General features: G+C 31.0%; 3 protein-coding genes across 3 annotated transcripts; 1 reads left to right on the forward strand and 2 right to left on the reverse strand.

Annotated features, from left to right (window-relative positions):
• Window positions 1-2,763: 2,763 nt before the first annotated feature.
• Window positions 2,764-26,001, forward strand: LOC101265791 (eukaryotic translation initiation factor 6-2). The gene is made up of 11 exons (XM_069293778.1): window positions 2,764-2,836; window positions 4,107-4,196; window positions 4,297-4,341; window positions 4,423-4,571; window positions 4,809-4,939; window positions 5,654-5,764; window positions 5,872-6,088; window positions 9,616-9,703; window positions 11,882-11,945; window positions 17,360-17,423; window positions 22,831-26,001. Exons 4-9 carry the CDS (start codon window positions 4,427-4,429, stop codon window positions 11,934-11,936), a joined length of 747 nt encoding a protein of 248 aa, XP_069149879.1. The 5' UTR covers window positions 2,764-2,836; window positions 4,107-4,196; window positions 4,297-4,341; window positions 4,423-4,426; the 3' UTR covers window positions 11,937-11,945; window positions 17,360-17,423; window positions 22,831-26,001.
• On the reverse strand, window positions 15,215-16,408 carry LOC104645780 (transcription factor MYB1R1-like). Its single transcript, XM_010318188.4, has 2 exons — window positions 16,089-16,408; window positions 15,215-15,918 (listed from the first exon to the last, which is right to left on the reverse strand). Exons 1-2 carry the CDS (start codon window positions 16,280-16,282, stop codon window positions 15,444-15,446), a joined length of 669 nt encoding a protein of 222 aa, XP_010316490.1. The 5' UTR covers window positions 16,283-16,408; the 3' UTR covers window positions 15,215-15,443.
• Window positions 20,777-21,879, reverse strand: LOC138341834 (transcription factor MYB1R1-like). The gene is made up of 2 exons (XM_069293779.1): window positions 21,560-21,879; window positions 20,777-21,389 (listed from the first exon to the last, which is right to left on the reverse strand). Exons 1-2 carry the CDS (start codon window positions 21,751-21,753, stop codon window positions 20,918-20,920), a joined length of 666 nt encoding a protein of 221 aa, XP_069149880.1. The 5' UTR covers window positions 21,754-21,879; the 3' UTR covers window positions 20,777-20,917.

The following is a 26,001-nucleotide window of genomic DNA, read 5'->3' on the forward strand; positions in this document are numbered from 1 at the left end:
TATTTTATACAAGTAATTATTATTTCTCGAGACAAATGATTTAATTAAAAAGTGGTTGACCAGCAACTTTATTTGAATTGATTTGGGGGAAATATTTTAGTTAATTCACACTATGATTTCAAATTAATATATATTTGGGTTTATAATTAAATGTTCACGATTTTTTTATAAATACATTACTTTTGTTAACGTTGGAATTTCAATATAATGATGGTTTGCTGAGTACTTTGTTCTGTAAAGTATCATAATATTGGCACTAATTATGCTTTTAAAAAGATTAAAGTAATTAATGATGTCCTTCCTAGATTAGTAGGTCAGTGAGAGTCACCAAAACAATGACACCTCCCTTATCATCTAGAATGAGAGACTCGTTTTTTCTGGTAATTTCAAATTAATTAATTATTCGGTTAAAATAACTCAAAAGTTACTCTTAACGTAATATGTTACTAGGACATTACTATTTAGATTAAGTTTGTACATAATATTAAGATGTTTATTTTTTTAACCATCAATATAAGATTTTGTTCACGGTACCCTACACCAAAATCCAAACAAGTACACCACCTAATTGTCCATTTCTTGTAATTTTGGTCACAGATTAAACATGTAACGGTAGTCTGATGGTTCATTAAATCCATAATTATGATAATTGATACATGAAACTTCGGTATAAGCCAAAAAAAAAAAGTAATAATTAATAGTAGGAAAATGTCGTGTAATTTTAGCCATTCCATTAGATTTAGACCCTTCAATTTTAGTTGAAAACACAATAAAAATGTTTGATAGTACAATTACGTGTAAGCAAAAAAACAAAAAACTGCCTAAAGTTGTGTGCTTGTAACACTACTCACTTTAAGTTTTTCTTCTTTCTATATGGCAATTGACAAGTGAACAACACAAATACGGTGTATTCTAATGTCGTACGTCTCGTTTAGAGATGATAAAATTAGTTCATAAATTTATGATTGATTCACTTTATTTAAATTCGAACGAGGTTAATAATTCGCTTATTTTATTAGTTCGGGTCATTTTTATTTGCTTCAATCAAACAATTTTAAAATAGGAATGATATGCAATTTAGATTGTACCATGAGAAGCTTTGTTTGAATATTTTTTTTATGATATGTTATATCTATTCTTAACATAAAAAATTAAGTTTTATTAGGTATGCACACAAATAATAAGGAAACAAACGAATATTTAAAATTTAGTTGTAATCGAAAAGATTGAGTTATGACACAATGTTTTAGGTATGTTACAATTCAAGTAACTTTTAAACAAGTAATTGATTTATCGCTCATTTTGACTTATTTAATTTCAATTCAGTTCATCCATCTGTCATATTAATCTTGTCATTTAATATAAATATTGGTTTCTGACTATCCATAGAAGATATGCAAAAATGAGCGACTTGGTGCTCAAGAAACCAAAATTTGTTTAGCCGTATATTTCGGAAATCAGATTTGCGATCTTCTAATTTCTACGAAGTGAATTGATTGCTCTATATACTAACTTTGTGAATTGTGATCTCTTAGTCCTAAGTTGACCATTATTATTTCATCAATTATTAGACATTTACTTAATAATAAAACTTTTTTAGTAGTTTAATTGGTTAAGCGATAAAATGACATTTACAATTATGATAGAAAGTTGTTTGCTTGTTGACAAACTCTTCGTTTTTTTTTAATCAAAGTAAGTAGATAGCTACTGTTGTATTTTAGTCGATCGGGGGAACCGATAGCTTCGTGCTTGCTTGCGTGAAGGCTTAGGGCCCGTTTGGATGGGCTTAATAAAAGCAGCTTTAAAAAAGTACTTTTGAGAGTGCTGAAACTTATTTTTAAAATAAGCAGTTATGTGTTTGGATAAAAGTGCTGAAGTTGCTATGACAAACGTGAAAAGGGAAAAATGGAAGAAAGAGATGTTAGGGTTATGTGGGTAATTTGGAAGTTGTATAAAAATATTAAGGGCAAAAAGATAAAAATGTGGTCAACTTAAAACAGTTTATAAGCTAAAAAAAAAAAAGCACCCCTACCCCACCTTTTAACTTTTGACTTAAAATAAGTTTTTTTAAATTTAAAATAAGTTATTTTGAGTATAGCCAAACAGCTAAATAAGTCAAAAATCAGCTTTTAAGTCAGTTTGACCAGCTTTTAAGCCAGTTTGACCAGCTTTTAAGCTGAGCCAAACATGCTCTTAAAGCCTTTTGTACATAAATCCCGCATTGAGCATAGCTGATAAGCGGCTACGGCTAGCCTATGGTGTATTAGTATACAATTATGTAAATTGTGTATTTTGAATTTTTATATCCATATGTATATATATCTTAAATTGTGAATTGAAAAATTGTTCTATATCCTTTCTTCTAGTTTATATGACTTATTTTCTTTTTTAGCCGGCCTAAAAAAATGACACATTTGTAATTTTGTATAAATAACTAACAATTTAATCTTAAAATATATATTTTACTTTTAATAAAATGATTAATAGTCATACAAATTCTATCATATATTACGTATTTAAACTATAAGATTCAAAAATCTTTCATTCTTAGTTTAGATTATAAGATTTAAAAATCTTTCATTTTTTCTTAAACTCAATGTCAAATCTAACTAAGTCACATACATTATAATACTTTTTTTAAAAAATTTACTACATATGTTAAAAGCCGCAATGATGTAAAAGCCCAAAAACAAAATGGATTTGGGCCCACAGCCCACTTAAACCTATATATATATATATTCAGTTACCAAAAAGATTGCAGAACAAGTAAACGGCTCCGCTATCTCTCTCGCTGTAAGTGTTTTTCCGGCGATTCCTATTGGTGTTTTAGAAAATTGTAAGTTGAATTAAAGTACTCTGTTTTTTTTTTTACAACGCATTAACTATCTATGCCATAACTTCTTCGCTTCTGTACTTGTTTTACATAATTGTTTTTTTCATATTTGAGTCGAGCTTCTACGTATAACCCTATGCAACCCTTTTCACAGATGAATTTAGAATTTCTATAACATGGATGCCCTTCCAAAAAAGAATGGGAAAGATGTATTTACACGGAATTGATCTCTAGAGTGCATTATGTAGTCTTTGTTCAATGGTGCCAGCAGATAATAATATATACCAATTTGGAAAAATATATACGTAAAATATCTAGTTTTATGGAGAGACAATGGGTTCAATACCCCCAATCTTTTACTAAAAATTTGTCTGCATTTTGTGAGATTAAACGGGATATGTTGTTGTTGCTGAAGGTACTAACTCCAATTTTTCCTAGTTACTTGCGATGATACAAGTTGTGTTCCGTTGCTTATTTGCTTCTCATGTGATCTTAAGAGATGGCCAGTAGTAAGTCCGATAGAATAAAATATTTTGCACTTGTGTCCTAGTGTTAAATTTAGTATATACTGAATATGAAAGTTAATGGTATGTGTAAGTATTCGTGATGATTTCTTTTAACCAAGAAGACGAATTGTTAAAATTTTGGCAGAATCTTCAGCTCTGCCCTTTTCGGCTAGTAATGGCCTTAAGTGAGTTACATAATATTGTCTCATTCTGATATTCATTGTATTATTTTCTGTGTGTGAAGTTTTCTTTTTAAAAATGTAGGGCTGCAATTTGAGAATTCTTGTGATATTGGAGTTTATTCCAAGCTCACCAATGCATACTGCTTAGTTGGAATAGGGGGTTCTAAAAACTTCTATAGGTTCATCTTTCTTGTTTTTCAAACTAATAGTTATGGAAGCTGCAGTGATAAACTAAAATATTAGAGAAAGAAAATGAAGGCTGAACTTTTTTTCGATAACCATGGAGTTTGGGCTAGCTTTCGTCCACCTCGATAAAACTTTGTCCACTAAGGTTAGGATAGACGGGAAGAAATGACCTTGTGTTTTTTATCTTCTAGAATTTGGACGCGAGACCTTATGGTTCACAATCTACCCATTAGGCCACACTCTCGGCCTCGGGTGCAAATGAAGGTTGAACGTTTAATGTGGAACAATAAGAAAAGGAAACATGAAGTGAATATAAATACTTAAAGATGAATAATGAGTCTTTCTTGTTAACTTTCCCTGTTTATAGAAAAAGTTGTAATTTCTGTGATTTCTTTCCAGTACATTTGAGGATGAGTTAGCACCTATCCGAGGCTTTCAAGTGATTCAAACAACTATTAATGGAAGCTGGTCGGTTGGAAGACTGTGCTGGTATTCAACAATATTTTAGAACTACATTCTGTAACTCAAGGCCCTTTTTCCCTCTGATTTTGCTGTGAGAACTAAGTTTCCAACTTCCAATTTTCTGCAGGAAACAAAAATGGGCTTCTCTTGCCTTACACCACTACACCTCAAGGTAATAACATCATTTGTTCTATCTTAGGCATTTCAGTTTTAGTTTTTAGTTTTCTTTGAATATTCTTTTTCTTTTGTACAGTGCAATGATTGTTGATCGTGCAAACATGTCATTCTATTCATTTGTATTCAATACAGCCTTTGGAATACTTATCTATAAGTCGGGCATGGATATGAATTGGACTTGCTATGACAAAATTTGTGGGTTAGAAGAAAACAATTTCATAAGTGGTCGGTCTGCAACATTGCTGTCCTTGATTCCATGCATCATTTTTGGGACTGGAGGCGAATGATATATCTATATAAACTAACAAAATATTGAAAATTTGATTTTCGTTTAGGCTAATGTTTCACTCTACCATTTCATGTTTATTTATGTGACTTGGTCAAATTACCTTACATTCACCTTTTTCCTTTGTTATTTCCTTGATTTTACATCTGCCTTTGTGTCTCTTTCGGTGATTGAAGAACTTCAGCACTTGACAAATAGTCTGCCCAATTCTGTTGAGGTACAATGCATCGACGAGACACATTCTGCCTTGGGGAACTGCATAGCATGCAATGATCATATTGCTCTTATACATCCTTCTCTTGACAAGGTAATCTGTTCGTGCCTTTTCCTATAGAATGGGATGAAATTATGTGGTATATGAAATTTCATTTCCCTCCCTACATATTCCGGATATTGAGCAAACCTATAGGTCAAAATTTGAGTCGTGCATTAACTAGCTGTTGTGATGTTTTGGTTGTCAATAATTATCTATGTGTTGGCCTTTTCTCTGTTTCATATCGAAAACACAAAATGTCTGTTAAAATTAGAGCAGTCAGATTTGCTGATTGTGGTGTTTTGTGGGCTGTGCATAACTAGAGAAAACATCTTTGAAAATTGTGGTCCTAGTCCTCGGGGATTTCTGGGTTATTAAAAAAAAATTGTTTCTTAATCCTTTATGTAAAATGTTCCTGTATCTGAAGTGTCCTCCATATGATATTATGTTATCTTACTATGTTTAGCTTTAAGGAGAGGGATATCTTGAAGGACTTCTCTTAGGGCAGGCGTTTTCATCTCCTCGGGTTAGCCCATGGTGCTCTCCACTACTTGTACCGTTTTTTATGCTATTTAAACATAATCTATCACAACATATACTGATGGCAAGCTTTGGAGTTTGTCATGACATGAATATATTTACTGTAGCCTGAGTTTGTCAAAGATTCAACAATAACCTTTTCCTCCTTATCAATAATATAGATTAAGGAGTAGGTTAGATACAAATTTTACCTACGTCAATGTGTTATGCTTTGTTATTTTTCTCCAGGACACTGAAGAGATGATTGCTGATGTTCTTGGTGTTGAAGTTTTAAGGCATACGATAGCTGGGAACGTTCTTGTTGGCAGCTATTGTTCTTTATCCAACAAAGGGGTCTTGGTAAGTTCAATTTTCTTACTCCACATTGTAGACAGGTGCTGGAGCAATAAGACGCATAACTATGTTACTCTTTTTCCTAATATTTGTGAAACTTTGTTATGGAACAGGTCCATCCTCGTACGTCCATTGAAGATTTAAATGAACTGGACATTCTTCTTCATTTACCTATTGCTGCTGGGACTGTGAATAGGGGTAGTAATGTGATTGCTGCTGGATTGACCGTTAATGACTGGACAGCATTTTGTGGATCAGACACTACAACAACAGAGTTGGCTGTTATTGACACTGTATTCGGTTTGAGAGATGCTCAACCAAGTGCTATTGGTAATTACATCTGTGAGTTTTGTGGTTCATGTTGCATGTTCTTTTAGAGTGTTTCTATTGTTATAGTTTGAGCTGCTCTGCTTAATTCTACTGTCATGAGTGCACAAATTTTGATCTGGTGCTAAAATGTTAACTATGATCTCCTCTTTTTAAGTGCTTATTTAAGTTGGTTTTGTGTTCATATGCATTAAATGCATTTAATATTTGTGTATGTATGAAATATTTATCGAATTAATTAGAGATTGTCTACGTCTATCAATTTTGACTAATATCTAATTCAGTTTTATTCGATAACATATTAAAACTTGAACTTAATAGAATATGTCCGAACTCACTGTTTATTTTCTTAATCCATAATAGAAAAAGAAATATATTTTCACTCATTGCCCTTTTTTTAATAGGTAGAAAGTATGAAAACGTAGATGTGGTAGAAAATTAACGAGTTAAAAAATTATTTCCAATTAAATTTTTAAAATGCTATTGACTTAACCTTGCTCAAATATTTTGTTCAAAATTGATAAATATAGACAATTTCTAAGTGATTAGATAATACGATGAGTATAAATAACAATCAAGAGATAACAACATCTTTTTCCTTGTATGAAAAATTCATACTTTATTCATAATATCAAACAAACTCATATATTATGTCTTGAACATTAAATCCCCCACCCCCACCCCCTTCTCCCCGTCCCCCTCACACACACTCAAATCCAATCAAAATTACAACACAACTAAAATTTGTTTCACCCAACAAAAACAAATACTTTTAAATAAATGGCTTAGTTGTTTAGTGTCCACCATTGTTCATCCAAGGAGAAGGCAAGTACATTGAATGGAAGGGATGAGGTGACATTGACATAAGGAGATTGTTGTAGTTATAGGGGTTCTTTTCCATACTAAATGAGTTGTCATATGCTTTAGCGTGATTGAATCTCCCAAAATTATTGTTATTAGGATTCTGTTCCATAGCAAATGAGTTGTTGCCATATGCTCTAGTTTGGTTGAATCCCCCCAAAATTATCTTCAATGGGGTTCTGCTCCATAAAGAATAAGTTGTTGCCATATGCTTCAACTTGGTTGAATCTCTCAAAATTGTTGTTATTGGGGTTCTGCTCCGTAACAAACAAGTAGGTTGCCATATGCTTCTCTTTGAATCTCCCGAAATTATTGTTATTGGGTATCTGCTCAATAACAAACGAGTTGTTGCCACATGCTTGCCTAGTTGAGTCTCCCATAATTGTTGTTATTGGGATTCTGGTCCATAACGAACGAGTTGTTGTCATATGCTTCAACATGGTTAAGTACCTCAAAACTGTGGCCATTGGGGTTTTGGTCCATAACTAACGAGTTGTTGTCATATGTTTCAACCTGGTTGTTGGGATTGTTGTTTAGATATGGTATACCAAAGGTGTAAGGGTAAGATTCAGGCCTGTAAGAAAGTGGCAATTTGGTGGTTGTTAATATATAGGTATGTGATTATTGTATAGATGATCCATGGGCACAATTATTGGTGTCATAAGGTTAGATGTAATAGTTCGAATACCATTTATGCTAGCGCGACGACGTTTTATTGAAAGTTTTACAATTCATGCGAGACAAGAACATGTGTGCATGATTGCCCACTTGTCTCATTGTTTTTGAAACAACATACTCCTTCGAGATATACTTCTACTTTCCTTTTCCAAGATTGTATAGTCCGATGAGAAATAACCTAAATATACATATTATATGATTACAAGAAAAAATTGGATAGAGTTTTCTTTAAAAAAAAATTGGGGAAAAGGGAAACGGGGAGGGAATTACAATGTGAGAATTGAACCCTAACCCTAAGTTGAGAATTCAAATAGTCAACCAAATGAACTACGACATCTAAGTTTTGTGATGTATAATTAATTAATACATTTTTCAAAAAAAGAAGATATATAATTAATTTATTGGAGATTCAATTCATGCTCTATCAGTATATAAAAAAATTAAATAAAATAAAAGTTTACCAAGTAAGAAGCAATAATGAACTTCGAATCATAAAATTAAATCTAACATGTGAAAATGTGTGATGAGACATAAAAATAAAAAATGCATATATTTATGTGTAAGTTTCTGAAGAAAAAAAAAGAACAAAAAAAGTTTATCGGTGTTCCTTTTTCGTCCATAGAATCACCCGTCTCCGTCATGGTGGTGTGCCATTGAGAACTTCTATGTTTTGAACTTGAGGTGTTGTGTCATTGAGAACCTACATGTTTTGAGCTTGAGGTGGTGGTGTGTCATTGGGAACCTCCATGTTTTCAACTTCAGGTGGTGGTGTGTTGTTGAGAATCTCCATGTTTGAGTTATTCAACTTCATTGATAGAACGTACAAGAGGCTAGCATGTATTGTGCAAGAGAGGTGAAATGCTTCTTTTTGTAAAGTCAATTGATGTTTTAGAGTCAAAGTAGTAATGTCCTTTTATAATTGATAATTTTTGGGTTAGTAAAGTAAAATAGAATTCTCAACGGTGAGAGTACATTCAATTGTCAATAGTTTAATGACTTTATCAAATAATATTGTTTGTCCAAGCTGGACAAAAAATTTACCTTGATCAATATTTGTATACATGCTTTTGGAATTTATTGAGTTATATTTTTGGTGAAATTAAACAAACAATATCATAAACACTTCATTTGATTTCACTTAAAATATAACTTACTTAATGAATTCTAGAAGGATCCATATAAAGATTGATTAAGGAATCTAATTCTTTTGTCGAGCGTGGGCAACATTATTTGGTAAAGTCATTAAATTACTGACAATGAGAATTCAATTTTAGTCTACCAAACTAAAAATTCTAAACTATAAAAGGACAACTATTTTGACTCTTAACACAAACAATTGACTGTACAAAACGAATTATAACACCTCTCTTGTACCATATATGCTAGCTCCTTGTTCTTTCTATCAATGGAATTAAATAACTCAAACATGGAGTTTCTCATTGTCATACCTCCACCTCAAGTTGAAAACATGGAGGTTCTCAATGACACACAACTACCACCTCCAATTCAAACATGGAGGTTCTTAATGACAAACCACCACGTCGGAGACAGGTGATTCTATGGACGGAAGAGGAACATCGGTAAATTCTGCCTGTTTTTTTAAGAAACTCACATAAATATTTGCACTCTTTAGTTTTATGACTATCACAAATTTTTACATGTTAGATTTAATTTCATGAAATCAAAGTTCATTGTTGCTTCTTACTTGGTAAATTTTTAATTCATTTAAATTCTTTTTTATACCGATGAAGCATAAATTGGAACTCCATTCAATTAATTATGTATCTCATTTTTTTTAAAAAAAATAATTTATTAATTATATATAACGACCATGTTAGTAGTTCAGTTGGTTAACTATCTGAATTCTCATCTTAGGGTTAGAGTTCGATTCTCATATTGTAATCCTCCCCCCATTTCCTAATCCCCTAATTATTTTCTTAAAAAAACTCTCTCCAATATTTTTTTTCTAATCATGAGGTATGTATATATAGATTATTTCTCATCGGATTGCACAATCTTGGAAAAGGAAATTGGAAGGATATCTCGAAGGAGTATGTTGTTTCAAAAACAGCGAGACAAGTGAGTTGTCATGCACAGAAGTTCTTTTCTCGCATAAACTGTAAAACTCCTCTAAAACGTCGTCGTACTAGTATAAATGATATTCTAACTATGACATCCAAATCCAACCCTATGACACCAATAATTGTGCCCATGTATCATCATGTCAATGGTGACATGCCTGCTTATATTAACAACCACCATATTGCTTCTTTTTTACAACATTAATCTTACCCATACACCTTTGGTGTACCATATCTAAATAACAATCTCAACAATCAGGTTGAAGCATATGACAGTAACTCATTCGTTATGGACCAGAACCCCAATTGTCACAATTTTGAGATGCTCGACCAAGTTGAAGCATATGAAAACAACTCATTTGTTATGTACCAAAACCTAAATAACAACAATTTTGAGATACTCAATCACGTTGAAGCATATGACAACGACTCATTTGCTACGGAGTAGAACCCCAATAACAACAATTTGGGAAGATAAAACCAGGGTGAAGAATATGGCAATAACTTGTTTATTATGGAACAGAACGTTAATAACAACAATTTTGGGAGATTTAACCAGGCTAAAGCAAATGACAACAACTTGCTTGTTATGGAGGAGAACCCTAATAACAACAATTTTGGGAAATTTAACCAGGCTGAATTTTCGTTTGTTATGGAGCAGAACCCCAATAACAATAATTTTGGGAGATTCAACCAGACTGCAGCATATGACAACAACTTGTTCGATATGGAGCAAAACCCTAATAACTATTTGAACAATTTTGAAAGATTCAATCAGGTTGAAGCATATAGCAACAACTCATTTTCTATGGAGCAGAATCCGAATAACAATAATATTGGAAGTTTCAACCAGGCTGAAGCATATAATAATAACTCGATCGGTATGAAACAGAACCTCTACAACAATAACAATATTGGGAGTTTCAAGCAGGCTGAAGCATATAACAATAACTCCTTCGGTATGGAACAAAACCTCTACAACAACAACAATCTCCTTATGCCAATGTCACCTGATCCATCATTTCAATGTACTTGCCTTCTCCCGGGATGAACAACGGTGGATACTAATGAAAAAGACATTTTTGTTTTTGTTGGATGAACATTTTTTTTAGTTGTGTGGTAGTTTTGGTGTGGGTTTCGTGTGTGTGGTGGTGGGGGGAGATATTTATTGTTCAAGGCATAATATATGGGTTTGTTTTGATATTATGAATAAAGTATGAATTTTTCAAACAAGGAAAAATACTCTTTTGATTGTTATCTATACCTATTATATTATCTAATCACTTAGAAATTGTCGACATTTATCAATTTTGACCAGAGTATTTGAGCAAGTATTATGAAATAGCATTTTAAAACATTAATTGAAAATAATTTGTAAACTCAATATTTTTCTACCCATCCATGATTTCATACCTTTGGTCAATATTTGAAAAAATCAATTAAAAAAAAGGCAATGAGCGAATATATATATATATATATATATATATATATATATATATATATATATATTTCTTTCTCTATTATAGATTAAGAAAATAATATTAAGTTGGACATATTCTATTAAGTTCAAGTTTTAGTATGTTATTGAATTAGATATTGGTTAAAATTGATAGATCTAGATAATCTCTAATGGATTCGATAAATATCATAGGTACACAAATACCAAATGTATTTAACACATATGAACACAAAACCAACTTAAATAAGCACTTAAAAATAGGAGAATCGATATGGAATGAGTTTAGACGACTCACATTTCTCATAAATCATGTAGCCAACATGGGTAAATGAGCGTACTTTTTAAACGAACACTTATTTCTTTTAAGCATAGCTTAGTGTATCTACATAATTGAGGTGTACTATACCCCGTCAAGGTATAACACAGTTTTAGCAGTGTAGGTGAGACGCTATATCATTACATAGCTCTTGGTGATAGTTATCAGTTAGAAAATCTTCAAATAAGAGTATGTTATTGTATTTCAATACATCATTGAGTTTTACCTCCTATTTTATAATGTTTTAAATATTGCATCTATCATTTTTGCTTTGTGTTGAGGTGAGGTGAGTATTTCTTCCTGCCTGTTCAGTTAAGTTAACTATTGCTTTCAGTTTTCTTGTACATGCTCATACATTCAATGTACGGATTTCATTTGACCTGCATCTTTTTATGATGCAGATACAGGTGTTCACGGTCATTAACAGGTGCTTTGTTGTTATCATTTGCATTCTAGTTAACTCCGGTAAGTCTCCTTACTTTCTGGAGGGTTCCATATTTACATTTCACTTTTATCAAAATGTCGTGAATCTTCTTCTAGCATCTACCGCAGTATCTAGAGGCTTCATAGTCAGTAGTAGTTAGAAGAGTCTTCACTAAAACAGAAATTCTAGAGTGGATGATGTTATTACCTTAAGGTGTAGGTGGTGTCCCTTTTTGTTTCCTGCAGAAAATTAGATAGTTGGAAACATAGTTCTCACAGGAAAATCAGAGGGAAAGAGTATGAATGCTAAAAGAAATTAAGTCCTTTCTTTCGAAGTTGTGACTATAATACGGAAATCAGTTAAATATTCTTACTTGAAATTTACTATATACATGGTGTCAATGATGAGTATATGAATATTTTAATATTTAATTTTATACATAATATATTTTTTATGAAATATTATTTCACAAAATTTGTCTATGATTACTATAGAAGGAATTCTACAAAGAATTTACTGGTATTATGAATGTAATTGTTATTATAGAGAAATAAAATATAATATAAAAAACTAGTTTTTTTAGAAAATCATGTTATATATAGAAATGCTATTATAACGAGGTTTCCATGTTTTTTTTTCAATTCACCTTTAAAATATTAAATTAGTGAAAATTGTGTTCTTTTATAGTTGAGAAAATTCATTTAAAGGACCAAAAATTGCTTGGTGAAAGATTACACTTATTGCCTCCTATTGAATGTTTTATTTTAAATAGAGATGCTCTTCGAGTTAATAGGGAGTATGAAGGGACTAAAGAAAGAGAACTATGAAAATTCATATTTTTCATTCTCTATTATGGATGGAGAATAAAAACATTGAACTGAATATGTTATTTTCATTTTAAAATTTGGAATGTTATTAGTAAAACTAGTCCATATACAACGGTCAAAATTTATAAGCGTAGACAATCACTAATTGATTCGTTAAATTATATATAAACAAATATTGATATATATATATATATATATATATATATATATATATATATATATATATATATATATATATATATATATATATATATATACACTAAAACTAGTTACATAAATATTTCTATCATATTTACTAAAACTAGCTCATATACTATGGTCAAAGTTTGTAAGTGTAGACGATCTCTAGTTGATTCGCTAAATTACATAAAAGCAAATACCGACAAAAAAAATTAAATATTGAGAAACTACATAGTTCCATAAATATTTATATCGTATATACTAATATTTTCATAGTTTTTAATTAATTATATTTTATCTAGATTTAAGTCAAATACATTTATATACATTAAAATACCGAGATACATGAGCTAGAATAGGAGGGAGGTGAGCGAGATTTGTCTATATATCTTAGACACTCATCAGATACATATATCTCGTCCCATGTAATGGAGTATTTGGAATACCAAATACACAAGCTTTTTAATTGATAAAATATGTTCAAGGTAAGTCTCTGTGTATGAATTAAGTTCATATTCATGTAAAATGAAATTCTTTTTTTTTTAAACAAATGTAAATGTTATCATTAACAACCAAATTAATGCACCTAAAGAGCATTTAACTTTACAGCTATCCCGTAGAAGGGCTATATCTCTAATTACATAAAAAGAAAATGCTGAAATAATAAAACCTCCAACATATCTCTATTTAAATAATAAAATGCTGAAATTACGAATCACATTTTTGGTCTTTCCTAGTGTTTCTAACCATATCTAATCTAACACTGAAAATTAGCTTTATATGTGATTGTAGTTTCCATAGTGACTGTAGTTCCCCTATGCAGTTCCCCAAAGTGCTGCAATTATTTCCTTGTTAAGTTGCTTCCAATGCTTCCTCCTGATTTGTTTGACATTCTCTGATGAAATTTGCACTCCAGCGGACTGAGTCATTGCTGTAATGAGTCCTTTAGTCCAGTTACATTCAGAGAAAATGTGGTGTTGTGTCTCTATAGCATGGTCATCAAGCTGCATGTTATGTTATCTACTGATATATTCATACTTTGTAGTCAATTTTTGTCAACAATCTATCTTGTACAGCTAACCATACTATAAATGTGTGCCTTGGTTGAGAGATCTTGTTCAATATCAGTTCCGCTATCCTCATTTTTCTCTGCATTCCTATCAATACTACATAACTATCTCCTGTTGAGTACTTCCCATTTGTTGTCAGGACATATATATTCTCCTTTCGGTAAAAGTATTCTTGCGATGGTTTATACTCCCAGATATCTTGATTATCCTTCATATCCATGTACCCATTTAACCCACAATACATCCTTTTTGACTATTAACTGCCATAAAAGTTTTCCCGCATACGTCACATTCCACAAATTGCTCCCCATATTTAATCCACCAAACTTCTTAGGCACACACGCTTTGTTCCAAGATACTAATGGTGTCTTCCTCTTATCCTCAATGTTACCCCATATTAGAATAGAGCTTATAACAAAATATTATATCTAAAGAATTTAAGTTTTGTATGCACCAACAAGCTAAACCGCCAATTTTACATGACTTGTTTTATTTCAAGATCTATTAACACTAATGATTGAATTCTTTCTATATAGCTATTAATACTTGCTACTCTATTATGACTGACAACATTTTTTGACATTTCAGAATTATAAAAAAGAAATTGAGTTTTTTTGAAATTTTGATGTGTTAATCCATATAATTATTTTTTTTTGAAAGACTTCAATATGTTCCAAATTTAATGTGTCCATTTAAAACAATTTTGATAATCAATACTCATTGTTGCGGCATGACTCACAACATTCTTATGATATTTTATTTTTATAACGGAGAAATCTTGTATTGATTTACTATATATATTCACCGTAAGTTCTTTCTGTATGAGTTAAGTTCATATTCATCTAAAATGAAATTTGAAAATTTTATTTATTTATTTAGTTATCTTGTCGATATTTATTTATGGGCTTCTTTTACTTTGACATGTTGGCCAATCTTAATTACTGTGTCAGACGTTAGATTAAATATACAAAACGTATGTATCATTTATTTGCTTGTATATGTAGTATTTATCGAATCAATTAGACATCGTCCACGTACATCAGTTCTGATTAATATTTGGGTTTAGTTTTATCCAATAACATGTATACTAATACTTAAATTGAATAGAATACGTAAAACTCCCATCCCCCATATTTAAAATGATAATTTTGATATGCAGCATACATTTGGATTTCAGTCAAAAGTTTTATTTAATTCCTTAAATTATCTACTTAATTAAATCATTTACAACTACAAATTGTCTGGACAATAAATGATATGTAAAGAGTCACTTTGTTCTCCAAATGAAGACAATTTGTAGTTGCGTTTGTGACTTGTGAAGAAGAAACAAAATTTTCGGTTTCACATTTCATTCATTATATTAAAAAGGCTCATACATGACTCACTTTTATTACTTAATAAAAACTAAAACACCAACTTTTTCTTACTCTAAAACTTGAACACAATAGATGTCCTATTCTATTTAGACTTGGGGGTTATTCCCTTTAGTAGAAGACAAGTACATGGAATGAAAAGGGCGAGGTGACACAGGCCTATGGAGATCGTTGTTGTTGTTGTTGTTGTTTTGTTTCATAATGAACGAGTTGCTTCCAGATGCTTCACCTGGATGATATATCCCAAAATTTCCATTGGAGTTGTTAGCAAAAGTTGGACCACCAAATGTGTAATTAGCGTAGCGAAAAGGCCTTGATAATGAACCAACTTGATCATTGTTGTTGGAAGCAGTTGTTGTTGTCGTCCTTGTAGAGTTAACTGTGACAGTTTGAATGTCATTGATGCTAGGGCGACGACGATCCACTGGAGTCTTACTATTACGACGACAGAAGTACTTTTGAGCATGACTTGCCACCTGAGTCGGTGTCTTCGAAACAACATAGTGCCTTGAGATGCTTTTCCAATCTCCTCTACCAAATTTGTTAAGTCCCATAAGAAATAACCTACATATACCATGCCAAGTGATTAAAAAAAATATTTTTATTTTTTTAAAGAATTTAAAGTTTATACGCACCAACCAACAAGCTAAGTCAGTTTTATTTGAAGATTCAATAGAAAATGATGCAGACAATCGAAGTAAATAAAATTCGGAAAAAAAATAGAATTTACTTACGAGTGTTCTCCCTCAGTCCATGGAATTCCCCGTCGATGAGGTCGTGAATGAGTGATTTGAACGGGAGGCGGTGGTGTGTCATTGGGATTGGCCTCCTTGTCTGATGAGTTATCAACAACATTTGTGTTTATCGAAGGATTCTCCATTTCAGCCTCTTTAAAGAGGTTTATGTAGAGGTTTTTCATTTCCTCCATGGATTTATGGGGGAATTTTGAAGCAACAAATTCGAAAAAAGTTTGAGAACCTAGGTTATTAAACCTAGAAAAAGCATTCTCAAAAACCTGTTTCTCCTCAGGAGTTCACCTATTGGTCCGAGACAGATCAATGGTTAGCTCCTGAGGGTTTGAACTTTCTAGAAATTCAGGCCAATCCATTGAAACGCTTCTTACTAATAAAAACACAATTGATAAGTGATGTGTTAGAGAGTCACATAGTTATGTCCTTTTATAGCCGAGGAAAGTCCTTTCAAATGCGACCAAAATTAATGCGTGTTACACTCATTAATCCATCTTTGAATAGACTCTTCATAATTAAAATAAATTAATTTTACTTGACCCAAACAAAACAAAGTATGTTTATGATAGGAGGGTGTACATAGTCCATATTCTTTCTCTATTATAGATTAAGAAAATAATATTAAGTTGGACATATTCTATTAAGTTCAAGTTTTAGTATGTTATTGAATTAGATATTGGTTAAAATTGATAGATCTAGATAATCTCTAATGGATTTGATAAATATCATAGGTACACAAATACCAATTGCATTTAACACATATGAACACAAAACCAACTTAAATAAGCACTTAAAAATAGGAGGACCGATATGGGATGAGTTTAGACAACTCATTTTTCTCATAAATCATGTAGCCAACATGGGTAAATGAGCGTACTTTTTAGACGAACACTTATTTCTTTTAAGCATAGCTTAGTTTATCTACTTAATTGAGGTGTACTATACCCCGTCAAGGTATAACACAGTTTTAGCAGTGTGGGTGAGACGCTATATCATTACATAGCTCTTGGTGATAGTTATCCGTTAGAAAATCTCCAAATAAGAGTATGTTATTTTATTTCTATACATCATTGAGTTTTACCTCCTATTTTATAATGTTTTAAATATTGCATCTATCATTTTTGCTTTGTGTTGAGGTGAGGTGAGTATTTCTTCCTGCCTGTTCAGTTAAGTTAACTATTGCTTTCAGTTTTCTCGTACATGCTCATACATTCAATGTACGGATTTCATTTGACCTGCATCTTTTTATGATGCAGATACAGGTGTTCACGGTCATTAACAGGTGCTTCGTTGTTATCATTTGCATTCTAGTTAACTCCGGTAAGTCTCCTTACTTTCTGGAGGGTTCCATATTTACATTTCACTTTTATCAAAATGTCGTGAATCTTCTTCTAGCATCTACCGTAGTATCTAGAGGCCTCATAGTCAGTAGTAGTTAGAAGAGTCTTCCACTAAAACAGAAATTCTAGAGTGGATGATGTTATTACCTTAAGGTGTAGGTGGTGTCCCTTTTTGTTTCCTGCAGAAAATTAGATAGTTGGAAACATAGTTCTCACAGGAAAATCAGAGGGAAAGAGTATGAATGCTAAAAGAAATTAAGTCCTTTCTTTCGAAGTTGTGACTATAATATGGAAATCAGTTAAATATTCTTACTTGAAATTTACTATATACATGGTGTCAAAGATGAGTATATGAATATTTTAATATTTAATTTTATACATAATATATTTTTTATGAAATATTATTTCACAAAATTTGTCTATGATTACTATAGAAGGAATTCTACAAAGAATTTACTGGTATTATGAATGTAATTGTTGTTATAGAGAAATAAAATATAATATAAAAAACTAGTTTTTTTAGAAAATCATGTTATATATAGAAATGCTATTATAACGAGGTTTCTATATTTTTTTTTTCAATTCACCTTTAAAATATTAAAAATTAGTGAAAATTGTGTTCTTTTATAGTTAGAGAAAATTCATTTAAAGGACCAAAAATTACTTGGTGAAAGATTACACTCATTGCCTCCTATTGAATGTTTTATTTTGAATAGAGATGCTCTTCGAATTAATAAGGAGTATGAAGGGACTAAAGAAAGAGAACTATGAAAATTCATATTTTTCATTCTCTATTATGGACGGAGAATAAAAATATTGAACTGAATATATTATTTTCATTTTAAAATTTGGAATATTTGGAATATTATTAGTAAAACTACTTCATATACAACGGTCAAAATTTATAAGCGTAGACAATCACTAATTGATTCGTTAAATTATATATAAATAAATATTGATATATATATATATATATATATATATATATATATATATATATATATATATATTTACTAAAACTAGCTCATATACTATGGTCAAAGTTTGTAAGTGTAGACGATCTCTAGTTGATTCGCTAAATTACATAAAGGCAAATACCGACAAAAAAAATTAAATATTGAGAAACTACATAGTTCCATAAATATTTATATCGTATTTACTAATTTTTTCATAGTTTTTAATTAATTATATTTTATCCAGATTTAAGTCAAATACATTTATATACATTAAAATACCAAGATACATGAGCGAGAATAGGAGGGAGGTGAGTGAGGTTTGTCTATATATCTTAGACACTCATCAGATACATATATCTCGTCCCATGTATCGGAGTATTTGGAATACCAAATACACAAGCTTTTTAATTAATAAAATATGTTCAAAGGTAAGTCTCTGTGTATGAATTAAGTTCATATTCATGTAAAATGAAATTTGATTTTTTTTTAACAAATGTAAATATTACGGTTAACAAGCAAATTAATGCACCTAAAGAGCATTTAACTTTACAGCTACCCCGTAGAAGGGCTATATCTCTAATTACATAAAAAAAATGCTGAAATAACAAAACCTCCAACATATCTCTAGTTAAATAATAAAATGCTGAAATTACGAATCATATTTTTGGTCTTTCCTAGTGTTTCTAACCATATCTAATCTAACACTGAAACTTAGCTTCATATGTGTTATTGTAGTTCCCATAGTGACAGTAGGTCCCGTATGCAGTTTCCAATTCCTTACCTGCCACACTTGATAAAGTATTGAACCCCAAAGTGCTGCAACTATTTCCTTGTTAAGTTGCTTCCAATGCTTCCTCCTGATTCGATTCAACACCTGTTTGACATTTCCCGATGAAATTTACACTCCAGCTGATTGAGTCATTGCTGTAATGAGTCCTTTAGTCTAGTTAAATTCAGAGAAAATGTGGTGTTATGTCTCTATAGCATGTTCATCAAGCTGCATGTTATGTTATCTACTGGTATATTCATCTTTTGTAGTCAATTTTTGTCAACAATCTACCCTGTACAGCTAACCATACTATAAATGTGTGCCTTGGTTGAGAGATCTTGTTCCATATCAGTTCCGCTATCCTCATTTTTCTCTGCATTCCTATCAATACAACATAACTATCTCCTGTTGAGTACTTCCCATTTGTTGCCAGGACATATTCTCTTTCCGGTAAAAGTATTCTTGCGGTGGTTTATACTCCCAGATATCTTGATTATCCTTCATATCCATGTACGCATTTAACCCACAATACATTCTTTTTGACTATTAACTGCCATAAAAGTTTTCCTGCATACGTCACATTCCATAACTTGCTCCCCTTAATATTTAATCCACCAAACTTCTTAGGCACACACACTTTGTTCTAAGATACTAATGGTGTTTTCCTCTTATCCTCAATGCTACCCCATATTAGAATAGAGCTTATAATAAAATATTAATTCTAAAGAATTTAAGTTTGTATGCACCAACAAGCTAAACCGCCAATTTTACATGACTTGTTTTATTTCAAGATCTATTAACACTAATGATTGAATTCTTTCTATATAGCTATTAATACTTGCTACTCTATTATGACTGACAACATTTTTTGACATTTCAGAATTATAAAAAAGAAATTGAGGTTTTTTAAAATTTTGATGTGTTAATCCATATAATTATTTTTTTTGAAAGACTTCAATATGTTCCAAATTTAATGTGTCCATTTAAAACAATTTTGATAATCAATACTCATTGTTGCGGCATCACTCACAACATTCTTATGACATTTTATTTTTATAACGGAGAAATTCAAGCGAAATCTTGTATTGATTTACTATATATATTCTTTGTGTATGAGTTAAGTTCATATTCATCTAAAATGAAATGAATTTCTATTTGTTTATTTAGTTATCTTGTCATTATTTATTTATGGGCTTCTTTTACTTTGACATGTTAGCTAATCTTAATTAGTGTGTCAGACGTTAGATTAAATATACCAAACGTATGTATCATTATTTGCTTGTATATGTAGTATTTATCGAATCAATTAGAGATCATCCACGTACATCAATTCTGATTAATATTTGGGTTTAGTTTTATCCAATAACATGTATACTAATACTTAAATTGAATAGAATACGTAAAACTCCCATCCCCAATATTTAAAATGATAATTTTGATATGCAGCATACATTTGGATTTAAGTTAAAAGTTTTATTTAATTTCTTAAATTATCTACTTAATTAAATAATTTACAACTACAAATTGTCTGGACAATAAATGATATGTAAAGAGTCACTTTGTTCTCCAAATGAAGACAATTTGTAGTTGCGTTTGTGACTTGTGGAGAAGAAACAAAATTTTCGATTTCGCATTTCATTTCATTATATTAAAAAGACTCATACATGACTCACTTTTATTACTTAATAAAAACTAAAACACCAACTTTTTCTTACTCTAAACTTGAACACAATAGATGTCCTATTCTACTTAGACTTGGGGGTTATTCCCTTTAGTAGAAGACAAGTACATGGAATGAAAAGGGCGAGGTGACACAGGCCTATGGAGATCGTTGTTGTTGTTGTTGTTTTGTTTCATAATGAACGAGTTGCTTCCAGATGCTTCACCTGGATGATATATCCCAAAATTTCCATTGGAGTTGTTAGCAAAAGTTGGACCACCAAATGTGTAATTAGCGTAGCGAAAAGGCCTTGATAATGAACCAACTTGATCATTGTTGTTGGAAGCAGTTGTTGTTGTCGTCCTTGTAGAGTTAACTGTGACAGTTTGAATGTCATTGATGCTAGGGCGACGACGATCCACTGGAGTCTTACTATTACGACGACAGAAGTACTTTTGAGCATGACTTGCCACCTGAGTCGGTGTCTTCGAAACAACATAGTGCCTTGAGATGCTTTTCCAATCTCCTCTACCAAATTTGTTAAGTCCCATAAGAAATAACCTACATATACCATGCCAAGTGATTAAAAAAAATATTTTTATTTTTTTAAAGAATTTAAAGTTTATACGCACCAACCAACAAGCTAAGTCAGTTTTATTTGAAGATTCAATAGAAAATGATGCAGACAATCGAAGTAAATAAAATTCGGAAAAAAAATAGAATTTACTTACGAGTGTTCTCCCTCAGTCCATGGAATTCCCCGTCGATGAGGTCGTGAATGAGTGATTTGAACGGGAGGCGGTGGTGTGTCATTGGGATTGGCCTCCTTGTCTGATGAGTTATCAACAACATTTGTGTTTATCGAAGGATTCTCCATTTCAGCCTCTTTAAAGAGGTTTATGTAGAGGTTTTTCATTTCCTCCATGGATTTATGGGGGAATTTTGAAGCAACAAATTCGAAAAAAGTTTGAGAACCTAGGTTATTAAACCTAGAAAAAGCATTCTCAAAAACCTGTTTCTCCTCAGGAGTTCACCTATTGGTCCGAGACAGATCAATGGTTAGCTCCTGAGGGTTTGAACTTTCTAGAAATTCAGGCCAATCCATTGAAACGCTTCTTACTAATAAAAACACAATTGATAAGTGATGTGTTAGAGAGTCACATAGTTATGTCCTTTTATAGCCGAGGAAAGTCCTTTCAAATGCGACCAAAATTAATGCGTGTTACACTCATTAATCCATCTTTGAATAGACTCTTCATAATTAAAATAAATTAATTTTACTTGACCCAAACAAAACAAAGTATGTTTATGATAGGAGGGTGTACATAGTCCATATTCTTTCTCTATTATAGATTAAGAAAATAATATTAAGTTGGACATATTCTATTAAGTTCAAGTTTTAGTATGTTATTGAATTAGATATTGGTTAAAATTGATAGATCTAGATAATCTCTAATGGATTTGATAAATATCATAGGTACACAAATACCAATTGCATTTAACACATATGAACACAAAACCAACTTAAATAAGCACTTAAAAATAGGAGGACCGATATGGGATGAGTTTAGACAACTCATTTTTCTCATAAATCATGTAGCCAACATGGGTAAATGAGCGTACTTTTTAGACGAACACTTATTTCTTTTAAGCATAGCTTAGTTTATCTACTTAATTGAGGTGTACTATACCCCGTCAAGGTATAACACAGTTTTAGCAGTGTGGGTGAGACGCTATATCATTACATAGCTCTTGGTGATAGTTATCCGTTAGAAAATCTCCAAATAAGAGTATGTTATTTTATTTCTATACATCATTGAGTTTTACCTCCTATTTTATAATGTTTTAAATATTGCATCTATCATTTTTGCTTTGTGTTGAGGTGAGGTGAGTATTTCTTCCTGCCTGTTCAGTTAAGTTAACTATTGCTTTCAGTTTTCTCGTACATGCTCATACATTCAATGTACGGATTTCATTTGACCTGCATCTTTTTATGATGCAGATACAGGTGTTCACGGTCATTAACAGGTGCTTCGTTGTTATCATTTGCATTCTAGTTAACTCCGGTAAGTCTCCTTACTTTCTGGAGGGTTCCATATTTACATTTCACTTTTATCAAAATGTCGTGAATCTTCTTCTAGCATCTACCGTAGTATCTAGAGGCCTCATAGTCAGTAGTAGTTAGAAGAGTCTTCCACTAAAACAGAAATTCTAGAGTGGATGATGTTATTACCTTAAGGTGTAGGTGGTGTCCCTTTTTGTTTCCTGCAGAAAATTAGATAGTTGGAAACATAGTTCTCACAGGAAAATCAGAGGGAAAGAGTATGAATGCTAAAAGAAATTAAGTCCTTTCTTTCGAAGTTGTGACTATAATATGGAAATCAGTTAAATATTCTTACTTGAAATTTACTATATACATGGTGTCAAAGATGAGTATATGAATATTTTAATATTTAATTTTATACATAATATATTTTTTATGAAATATTATTTCACAAAATTTGTCTATGATTACTATAGAAGGAATTCTACAAAGAATTTACTGGTATTATGAATGTAATTGTTGTTATAGAGAAATAAAATATAATATAAAAAACTAGTTTTTTTAGAAAATCATGTTATATATAGAAATGCTATTATAACGAGGTTTCTATATTTTTTTTTTCAATTCACCTTTAAAATATTAAAAATTAGTGAAAATTGTGTTCTTTTATAGTTAGAGAAAATTCATTTAAAGGACCAAAAATTACTTGGTGAAAGATTACACTCATTGCCTCCTATTGAATGTTTTATTTTGAATAGAGATGCTCTTCGAATTAATAAGGAGTATGAAGGGACTAAAGAAAGAGAACTATGAAAATTCATATTTTTCATTCTCTATTATGGACGGAGAATAAAAATATTGAACTGAATATATTATTTTCATTTTAAAATTTGGAATATTTGGAATATTATTAGTAAAACTACTTCATATACAACGGTCAAAATTTATAAGCGTAGACAATCACTAATTGATTCGTTAAATTATATATAAATAAATATTGATATATATATATATATATATATATATATATATATATATATATATATATATATATATATATATTTACTAAAACTAGCTCATATACTATGGTCAAAGTTTGTAAGTGTAGACGATCTCTAGTTGATTCGCTAAATTACATAAAGGCAAATACCGACAAAAAAAATTAAATATTGAGAAACTACATAGTTCCATAAATATTTATATCGTATTTACTAATTTTTTCATAGTTTTTAATTAATTATATTTTATCCAGATTTAAGTCAAATACATTTATATACATTAAAATACCAAGATACATGAGCGAGAATAGGAGGGAGGTGAGTGAGGTTTGTCTATATATCTTAGACACTCATCAGATACATATATCTCGTCCCATGTATCGGAGTATTTGGAATACCAAATACACAAGCTTTTTAATTAATAAAATATGTTCAAAGGTAAGTCTCTGTGTATGAATTAAGTTCATATTCATGTAAAATGAAATTTGATTTTTTTTTAACAAATGTAAATATTACGGTTAACAAGCAAATTAATGCACCTAAAGAGCATTTAACTTTACAGCTACCCCGTAGAAGGGCTATATCTCTAATTACATAAAAAAAATGCTGAAATAACAAAACCTCCAACATATCTCTAGTTAAATAATAAAATGCTGAAATTACGAATCATATTTTTGGTCTTTCCTAGTGTTTCTAACCATATCTAATCTAACACTGAAACTTAGCTTCATATGTGTTATTGTAGTTCCCATAGTGACAGTAGGTCCCGTATGCAGTTTCCAATTCCTTACCTGCCACACTTGATAAAGTATTGAACCCCAAAGTGCTGCAACTATTTCCTTGTTAAGTTGCTTCCAATGCTTCCTCCTGATTCGATTCAACACCTGTTTGACATTTCCCGATGAAATTTACACTCCAGCTGATTGAGTCATTGCTGTAATGAGTCCTTTAGTCTAGTTAAATTCAGAGAAAATGTGGTGTTATGTCTCTATAGCATGTTCATCAAGCTGCATGTTATGTTATCTACTGGTATATTCATCTTTTGTAGTCAATTTTTGTCAACAATCTACCCTGTACAGCTAACCATACTATAAATGTGTGCCTTGGTTGAGAGATCTTGTTCCATATCAGTTCCGCTATCCTCATTTTTCTCTGCATTCCTATCAATACAACATAACTATCTCCTGTTGAGTACTTCCCATTTGTTGCCAGGACATATTCTCTTTCCGGTAAAAGTATTCTTGCGGTGGTTTATACTCCCAGATATCTTGATTATCCTTCATATCCATGTACGCATTTAACCCACAATACATTCTTTTTGACTATTAACTGCCATAAAAGTTTTCCTGCATACGTCACATTCCATAACTTGCTCCCCTTAATATTTAATCCACCAAACTTCTTAGGCACACACACTTTGTTCTAAGATACTAATGGTGTTTTCCTCTTATCCTCAATGCTACCCCATATTAGAATAGAGCTTATAATAAAATATTAATTCTAAAGAATTTAAGTTTGTATGCACCAACAAGCTAAACCGCCAATTTTACATGACTTGTTTTATTTCAAGATCTATTAACACTAATGATTGAATTCTTTCTATATAGCTATTAATACTTGCTACTCTATTATGACTGACAACATTTTTTGACATTTCAGAATTATAAAAAAGAAATTGAGGTTTTTTAAAATTTTGATGTGTTAATCCATATAATTATTTTTTTTGAAAGACTTCAATATGTTCCAAATTTAATGTGTCCATTTAAAACAATTTTGATAATCAATACTCATTGTTGCGGCATCACTCACAACATTCTTATGACATTTTATTTTTATAACGGAGAAATTCAAGCGAAATCTTGTATTGATTTACTATATATATTCTTTGTGTATGAGTTAAGTTCATATTCATCTAAAATGAAATGAATTTCTATTTGTTTATTTAGTTATCTTGTCATTATTTATTTATGGGCTTCTTTTACTTTGACATGTTAGCTAATCTTAATTAGTGTGTCAGACGTTAGATTAAATATACCAAACGTATGTATCATTATTTGCTTGTATATGTAGTATTTATCGAATCAATTAGAGATCATCCACGTACATCAATTCTGATTAATATTTGGGTTTA

This window comes from Solanum lycopersicum, chromosome 2 (assembly GCF_036512215.1).
Source record: "Solanum lycopersicum chromosome 2, SLM_r2.1".
Lineage (NCBI taxonomy): Eukaryota > Viridiplantae > Streptophyta > Magnoliopsida > Solanales > Solanaceae > Solanum > Solanum lycopersicum.